Here is a 9,360-nt window from a genome sequence, read left to right on the forward strand (position 1 = left end):
CCCTGGCGCACAAGGACCCATAAATAACGGCAACCCCCCGGGGGTAGGGATAATCCCACGGCGCAAATCTGGTGCCGCTTTAATTTGAAATTGAATGAGCGACACGCATTAACAAATGCTTTCCGAAAGTGAGAAGGGATTTACATGGCTATCCGGCGGGAGAATATGTTATCCTTTTATGTAGCTTTTTTTTTGTTTCGCTGTTGCTATTGCTGCTTGTAATGGGTGCAGGACGAGAGTTGGGCTTCGTTGAATTGGTGTCACGGGGCGTTTTAAAAATGCTGTTCCCATTTCATTTATGTTTCACTTTTTAAACCATCCGGAGATGGTTAAAACCATTTATCGGAAGGGTCCACATTTTCCCTCCTTTCTAGTGGATTTAATCGATCGGAGCTCATCGCGTTGCTTAGCAACGGTAGCAGCATAATCGTTCATCTCACCAGATGCGGTGGTTTCTTTCGCGGAAGCCATTTCCACGCCTACTTGTGTTTTGTCATTTTTTGCAACCGTCACAACACGACCGGCGAGCTGCGTTTGACGCACGAAACCCCGATCGATGCATTCCGTTGTGATGCGCCGCGTGAAAGAGCGCACAAAGGATTTGTGGATCGAAAAGAAGAGTAAAGAAAAAAATACACGAAGCGGAATTAAGCAGGGGTTCAACGCACAATTGAACCTTCGCTTCACGTGCGTTTCGATCCCTTCGATCCTTCCGCTGGTCGGTAGTGCGTCCCTGATATCCTGCGGCTTAATTGTATTCACCCCACTTCACGTACCACTTCTACTGTTGCACCAGGGGGTAGCGCTTAAAGCCTGCAACCGGTGCTCGGAACGGTGAACAGCAACAACGTATTATTGTCCTCGTCGACGCCATCAACGACGTCAGCATTGTCAACCCGCGCGCACGTTCGCTACACGTCGGAAGGTAACATGTTTGACAACAATGGGTGAATATGTGTCAAAACATTAGGGGCGAGCGCCTTTGTACGCGTGTACGTCCCGGGAAAATCCGGGTTCGGCTTGAGTGCACCGAATGGCTTCCGCGAAATGCGTAGCACACGTGGGCTTCTGATTGTCGCCACCCGCAGCGATCCTTCGACCATACCTTCGCTAAAACCCGCGACTCCGGTTCCATTCTGAATGGGAACCGATTTTCGTGCTGCAAGCGGCATTTTCCCCCCAATGCGTTCATAATTAATCACGGCATGTGCAGTTGCTTCTCGAGTGCATCACAACGGCAGGGTGTTTCGAAAAAGGGGGCCGATGTGATAAATCGATATTTATTGAGCGAATCGTCGAGTGTAATAGAAAGAAGGGGGATTCTCGAAATGTTTGATTTCATGTCAATCAAATTGCGGTTAAATCGGTGCGTGTCCGCAGCTAAAATCCCCCAATCATACACCGAAACGGAGATAAATTTATTCCTCGTTTGTTCCGGTGTTTAACGCACACACACACACGGTAAAAAGCAATCTTTTCCGTGCATCAATCTCTACGCGACAACGACTCGTAATGCTGTCGATTAAATCCCCTTTATCCGTCGCCACGAAAGATCATTCCACGTGGCACGCGGCGCGTTTTGTTTGCCACGCAGATAATCATAAATCAGCGTATCATTAAACAACGCCGACACGGCGATCGAACGCGAAATGATCTCTCAACTTCACGCTGGAAACCGGATGAGCCTTTCGCGTGGCCCTACCACGTGGCGTTGTTTGTCTTTCCGCCGGAGTGCCGGCGGATGCCTTTTCTTCCCTTGACACTGCGGGGTGAATGAAGGATTATCGGCACACCGGAGAATTCCCTGCCAGTGCCGCGCTCTTCGGTGGTTAGCCCTGGCGTTCGGTTATTCAAATTATTACGAGACAAAACGGAAGATGTGCGATAAATTGGGGTACGGTCGGGATGGTTGGGCAAAAACCCCCCCGAACGGCCAGGAAAACGTCCTCCGTGACTAACCCTCGTCACATTTCATTAAGTACCGACACGTGTCGGTTCGGTCGGTACCCTAGGACGGGAAAACTAATCGTGTCCTGAATATTTATTGCCCGTTTTCCGGGCAACGCCGGGAGCCAATTGGTGCCATCGGTGCCACCGCGCTTGGTAGCGCGTTTTTCGAACGCGTCCGAAAATTAAACCCCTGCGGCGGTGGTGGCAGTTTTCCCGATTCCGTCTGGCTCTCGAGACCGTTAGAACCTCCGGTTTCGTGATTGTTATGATGCGTTTTGCGTTTGGTGAAGTTCATGAGAGAGAAAGCCTGGGAAGAGTTTCCACGAGGTTGGAGCGAATAAAAGAGAGAGAGAGAGAGAGCATCTCTCTATCTGTCGGCAACCGCACGAATTTATCGTTAACCGTTCCCACCGGGGAACACGTACGCACACAAACACAGATACACATTTTTCATCCCGCACATCGTGCCAACACAAACTGGCCGAAAGCCGATGGAAAACCAATTTCGGTGAAACGGATACAAACGGTAGGTTCGGGACGGACGGGAGTACTACCGTAGGGTGTCCTTTTTCCCGGGGAAAACTCGCGCCAGGGAAAACGACCGGCACGAATCGTAAGTAGTTTATTGCCCCGCAGTGCCCGCGTGCAGGGCGAACACAGGGCATTAAACAACTGTCGACATTTGTCGAGTGCTACCCGATGAGAGAAAGAGAATGGGAGTGTGTCTGTGTGTGTGTCTGTTTGGGGCGACTGTTGATGACACACTCGCGAGCACACGTTTCAAGGGTAATGAATTTTTTATATGAGAAAACGATGACACCTTGCAGGCGATTGTTCTGTTTTTTTTTCCATCTGTGAGCGGGGATGCGAGCAAAAAAAAAAAAGCCGTCTAATTTTAGCATCTCCCTAATCGTCTTAGAGCGCTTTTATCGATTTATCCAGATTTTATGTTTCCCCGCCCCGGGCGGGAAATGCGCAGTTAGTCATTTTTTTTCTCCTGCGTGCTTCCGGGTGGCGTTATTAACCCGTTCCGAGCTCACACCGGAAGCGTAACAACCACCGCCCGTTAGCTTTCCAAACCAGCCGGAACCAAACGAAGCGAGGGAATTATACACGCGCACTTCCGGTGCCTGTTTTAATGCCCGGCTGTTGCGAGATGAATCCCACGTGCTGCGCCTGACAGACCACGCGAAAGCACGTGAGTTGTGAGCCGGGGAATAATACTTTTACGCTCGTGTTGAGGGAGTGCGTTCAAAAAAAAAAAAGAACGATCACGAAGACGCGGCGGCTGTAATTTATCGTGCATAACGGAGGGAAGAAAGAAAAAAAAGCAACCACGGTACAGAAGTAAAACAAAAGCTCCACGCGCGGGGGCAAAGTGGAAAAAATGAGCGCATAACGGAGATTTATGCTGCGAGGCCACCGTCACCGCCTGCTTCGGTTTGTTTGCTCGCTTTCATCTCTCGGGCGGCGTGGCCGCGCATTTGGCACACTTTGTTTTCCTCCTCGCCTACTTCGGTCGATTATCCTTCTTTGTTTTTTTTATATATATTTTACTTTTACTCACTCGTTGCTTGTGTGCGTGTGTGTACGCGCGCGCGCGCATGTGTTTGCTTTCCGTTCTTCATCTTCCTTCTTAAGGGTTTCATTTCCGGTGGGGTAAACTCCCGAAAATAACAACGATGAAGAAAAAAAGGCACAAACAAACACACACAACCACCCGACCATTCCCACAACCGTGTGCTCCATCATCATCAGGGATAATCTATTCGCCGGCCCCGCGTCGGCATCGTAATTCGTCATTCCCCGGCCAGGACGAAGCTGCGGGAGTTTTGTTTACGGAGCGGCATTCGTTCGTTGCTGTGCGCATTTTTCGCGCCCACCGAAGAGCTCCTGAATGTGGCTGGAAATGGCCGGAAAGGTACGCCACTTTTGCCGGCAAGCTCGAGTACTCGAATCCGGTATTTTTCATCGTAACTATCAGCACGCGTCGCGCTGTCTCGGTTGTCTTTGTTATTAATACATTCGGCTCGCTTCCTTTTTTTGATTTATAAAGTGATGTAAATCCTTGTTTGCCTTTTGGCCGGAAGCGAGCCGTGTTCGTACCCCCCCGGGGTGTCCTTTTACTTTGGTTTACTTTCACGCAAACTCGTGCAGCAAAATTGCACACCTCACAACTAAGCAAGAAACCGAGGCGCTGACAAGACGATCGAGACGACAGACACCGTGGACGGGGGGGTTTTTTTTCCTCACACAACATCCACACGCTCGACTGCTGCCGCCAACGATCCCGGTGGTTGAGACAGGGTTTTTTTACACCTTCTCTCTATTGTCACCACACCTAGCTTAATTAATATGAATTCCAGCCCCCGTAACGCCACACTCGGCTCGGTAATGAGTTTAAGAGCTTTCCAGCCTTCCACTTGCTTACGCTCCGTGACAGGCTTCCCGGGGCTCGCTTCTTGTACACTTTATTCCACTTTTTTGTGTGTGTGCTCTCTCCTTTGCTTGTTGCTTTGTCCCTCGAAAACCACTTGTTACAAAGTCGGCCACCCGCCACCGAGCGTACGCGAGGTAACGAGCTGCTGTGAATGAATAAATCTACCACCGACGACGAGGACGACGATGATGCCCGGGAAACTGGCACAGTGGTATGGTGGGTGGTGGGTGGAAAATCCCATTCCTAACGGATGCTCCCACTAGGGTTGTCCTGGAATGGTTCGAGCACATGGCATGAAACCATGCTTGTGTTGGGTTGAGAGGGCGGTGTCTCGCTCACTCAAGCAAAATAAAAAAAAAGGATACAGGCAGGATGGCACCGAGCCCAGGGATGACGTAATTTAACGGTTATGGAGCTTCTCTTTTGCTCAAAGCCGGTGAAAAAAGGGATGCTGAGAAATGGAGCCTGGCGAGGAGCGATTTTTGCTTTAGTTGAGAGATTATATACGCGCATGTTTAACATTAGTGAACAGTTATTCTTTTTCTTTAATGACAGTAAGGATGATGATATAATAATTATGAGGATTTTATTTAATAATCTCTTAGGTAAACACTCCTATCGTTTTATTCCATGAGAAAATTCCTTATTCACTTGGTTCTCACGATCACGACAGGAAGCGGACAACCAACACTGTAACTTCAATTAATCAGAAGTAATGAAAATGGTGCTCCATTGGTTGGGAAAAATTGGACCCAAAAAAAAACCACCAAAAAAGCCATACCCACACATTTGGATTCCCACAAACCATTTCCCAACAGAATCTCATATGCGATGTCCTGCGATCGGACCTTTCCATTTCGTGGGTTCACTCGAGCAACGATGTCCTTTCGACTGACTCTCGCTCGTCCTTCAACCGATTTGCTGCAAACATCAATTACGCGTGTAGACCGCGCCACTGCTGTGTGTGTGCTTTTGAGGATGGAATCGGTTTGAGGTCGTATCGAAAACCCATCGATGTAAACTATCGGGAAAACGAGCCGGAGACAACCACCGACTCACCCACCCAGTTGAAAGCAGAAAGCGTTCAAAACGGTTCTCGGCGACGACTCGGGATAGGCAGGTTCAATTTCCAGCATCGAAAGGTACCATTTTCCACCACCAAACCCGCGGTCGAACGATGGCGAACGTTACGAATTCCGTGTAGCCGAAAGTAGCGGATACATGTTGTCGAGCTGGTCGGGTTGTTGCTGCTAGCTCATCACCGACACCATAACCACCGGGTTCACGCGCGCGGATCGTTCCGTTTTTCCGTAGTTTGTTCGTTCGGTGCTTCAATCCGTTTCGGATTTACAACCAAAAACCTCAAATATTGGCACAGTAGGAGGTGCCCGTGGGGATCCTAAATTTCGGGAATGTTACCCCAGAGGAACTAGATAGGCTCCTTGCTTCACGATGCAGCTTCGACACGCTGCTTGTTTCATTTTGAAAAGCAACGATTACACAATTTCACCATTAAATTAGTTGGCCAACTCGTTGAATTCTCGCACAGCTAACAGTGAGCAGCATTTGCCGTGAAAATGCTACACATCAAGCCCACAACAAATCGTTTAAATTCGTTGTTTAACTTCAAACCGCCACCCGGAAATGGGCGCGTAACCGAAATCGGTCGCACACCAAAAACCTCCGACAGGATGCGAGAGCCAAAAGGAAGCCAACACACGAGGAATCCAACCAAACGGTACAACCATACAATGTAGTGCTTCCCGGGAAATGGTCCTCCCCAGCGTCATCCCTTCGCGCAAAGGCATGGTTTCGGATGGTGCATCATCATTATTTTCATCACCCAGCCCCAGCGGTTGAAGGATGCCTCGGAGTATTCGAAACAGACCGACCGTACGTAGTGCGATGGCACACTCATGGCAGGGTTTTATTTGGCTGCTAGAAGCTCCACGGGAAGCGTTCCCTGTGCAACAGGACAACCGTAGAACCATGTCAACGCATCACACACTCAACCGGTCCCGTATCAATTTGTGTTATCGCAAATCGCGTGATAATCTGACGATTCGGAGCGTTTTCCACTTCGCCGGTTGGTGGGCGTAAACATCCGAAAAAAACAGTTCCAAACCGTCCGGCAATTTGTTGAAGTTGCGCTTAACTAAATCGCACCAGTAGCTGAAGAAAGCAAAACAAAATTGACTGGTTAAAAAATGCTGCCCTCGTAGCCTTTTTTCGTGTACGTTTTCCGAGAGGGAAGATAGCGCACCGGGTTACAATTATGCAAAAGACGCTCAATTTGCATTCATTTTCTCGATCTTCAATCTGCACGGGGCCACCTCTCTCGGGGTAGTGTTGAATCTCGCGAAAAGCCAACCAATTTCAGCGCAATTCATCTCGCTTGTCTTCGGACCCGAGAAAACGGGTGGTTCGACAAACAAACAAACAAAAAAACACACCCCCACCGATGGAAACGAATCGCACGAAAGGTGGAGTGTTAAAAAATTCATAACATTTCATCCGAACACCGGTAGCTTTCAGTGATTATGAGCGCGCGAACCAGGCGCCAAGGACGAACAAGGAAGCTTGGCCACTACTTCGTCTCTTTTGGTACTCCTTTTGAGAGAGAGAGAGAGAGAGGGTGTTATTTTCCTCCACCTTCACACACATACACAGAAAGGCGAAAGAATGGAGAAGGGCAAAGAAAAAAAACAACACCCTATCAGGTCCACTACCACCGCAACTGCTCCGGCAAGGATCTTCTGGCAAGGATGCGACCAGCCCCGGGGTCAGGTCGCTAGCGCGCTGATGGAATTAATTCATTATCAAAAGTGGAGCAGAAAAGCGGAGAATGTAAATGTTTGATCAAGTCCAACATTCCGGTCAGCCAAAGGCGAGAGTGGCGTGAAGAACCGAGTGAATGCCAAAAGGCAGTAAACGTGCGCGCGCGAGAGAAAGAGAGATGAAGCACGATGTTTCGCGAAAGCTCGTTGTGCCGTTTTTCGCATAACCTTGATGAGCTCATTAGACATCCATGATTTTAGTCCGGGCAAGCATTCGCCCCTTCTCTCCAGTGGGGTCGGTTTTTTTTTTGGTGGGGTGTAAAAAAAGGGAGAATAGTTGGTGAAAGGCTTTGCATCCTTAATGCCCGCGCGGGAACGATGTAACGATAATGATTTACTCGCTGCAAAAATACTCTCTTCCAAGCGCTTGCAGACCCGCTGCCAAGCGCGATCGTTAATTTTGATTATGCATTAAGCGCTCGTGGAGCTCTGTGGCGAGTTGGCGAGTATACTTACATTTCAAAAGAAGATACCAAAGAAACATAATCCAAACACGTCGGTCGATCGTTGGCATCTTCATCGACGGCATGCCCTTAGCTCTAGCCGAAGTTGTCGTATTCCATCGGGCAGGGAGTGTTTAAAGGCTGCTGTTCACGGAAATTACCAGAAAAAAAAACACACACACCACGATCACTTTCGGGGCACTTTCTTAACCACGCATGCTTCCTTTCCACCGGGGAATGCTTTAGCTGGGGCGTGTGGCTAGAAAAAGTATGCTTTTAACACGCTCTTTTTTTGTGTCGCTTTTCTTCCAATTGATTCGATTGCACAATATCGGCTGCTAATGCTTATTTCCGGGGCGCACTATTCACTCACGCACTGGCTGAAAGAACTGCTGGCGTCAAAAACGCTCACTTTCACTTTCCTAATGCAGAATGTGCTGGCTAGAAGCGGTTTAGAGGGTGGTGGGTTGGAAAACAAAATGAATGCTGAAAATATAATGTGTTTCACAGAAATGGATCCAAAGGCACGCGAGCAGCACGGAAAAAGGGCAATATATTTAACAGAATGGAAGGCGAAAACATCCGAAGATGGAAATGGGGCAGGCTCCAGCGTCCAGTTTCCTGTGGAGTAGAGATAGAAGAGAGAGAGAGAGAGAGATAGAGAGAGAAAAGAAGAGAAGAAGAAAAAACGCACAAACGCGTGTTAGTGTGGATGCGAACAAATGTTTAAACCTCACCAGAAGAGATAAAGGAAAGCGCTAATGGTTTGTGCCGTGTCCGGGGTTTGCGTTTTAAAATTAGCTCTTCGTTCGGGCCATCCTTTTGCTCACAGCAAAAATCACAAGCCTTCCACGCTGCACGGCGCAAAACAAAGCGAAGAAAACACAAAAGTGGGCCTCGCGCAACCCTTCTCGCAAGCAAAATGGGCTGAATTTTTATCGACACAAACCACATCAGCCACTCATCAGAAATGCAAATTTTCAGTTCCATCCGTCGAGCGAGAGATCCGGGCGAGCCGGCGGTTTCCGGCGAGGTGGAGGTGGTAGATAAAAATACGCCCAAAAAAAAAAGAAGGGAAAGGAAAGTGAAACATGCTGAAAAGTAAAAACAAAAAAAAACGTCTACCGGAAAATCCTACCGTTTGCGCTTGGCGCGGGTATTTTGAGAATATTTTCGGGTCCCTATAATTTAATATATTCGGTAATTATGCCTTAAAGAACGAGCCAGCATAAATACACGCCTCTCAGCCAGGCCACCGGTGGGCTTTCAATTCCAAGCGCCACCGCGAGGAGACGTGCTGTTGTTGCTGTTGATGTTGGTGTGCTGTAAATATGCCCACCCCCCTCCCGGGTGTGGGTGTGCAAATTCAAACCTCAACCGGCCGATTTTAGGAAGCCAAAGAAAGCCGCGAGCCACCACACTGGGCCGCCCAAAGCCCGAAACCGTCGAGTCCCGGGCACTCGACCCAAATCTTAAAGCCTCATTATAATTTTCCCTAGCTCGAGCCTCCTGCGTGGTGTATGCCCTCGGATGGCCTCAGGCGACCCCGGTACCCATAGCGGGGGCCCGGGTGAAAACTAATGGAAATAATTTAATTTTCTACATCATGGCAGGCGCCAGGACCATGCCACCGGAACCTCCAGGAGGCTGCTTTCCGGGGATGAACGAGGGCACCACTCACGGAAGTGCT

General features: G+C 49.0%; 1 protein-coding gene across 1 annotated transcript in view; it reads right to left on the minus strand.

Annotated features, from left to right (window-relative positions):
* The window catches only part of LOC128727289 (uncharacterized), a 35,081-nt gene extending 27,334 nt beyond the window's left edge, over positions 1-7,747 (minus strand). Inside the window, exon 1 of the mRNA XM_053821186.1 lies at positions 7,684-7,747. Within this exon, the coding sequence (XP_053677161.1) occupies positions 7,684-7,747 (64 nt within the window). The remainder of the gene's footprint in view (positions 1-7,683) is intronic.
* Between the last annotated feature and the right edge of the window lie 1,613 nt (positions 7,748-9,360).

This window comes from Anopheles nili, chromosome 2 (assembly GCF_943737925.1).
Source record: "Anopheles nili chromosome 2, idAnoNiliSN_F5_01, whole genome shotgun sequence".
NCBI classification, from domain to species: Eukaryota; Metazoa; Arthropoda; class Insecta; order Diptera; family Culicidae; genus Anopheles; species Anopheles nili.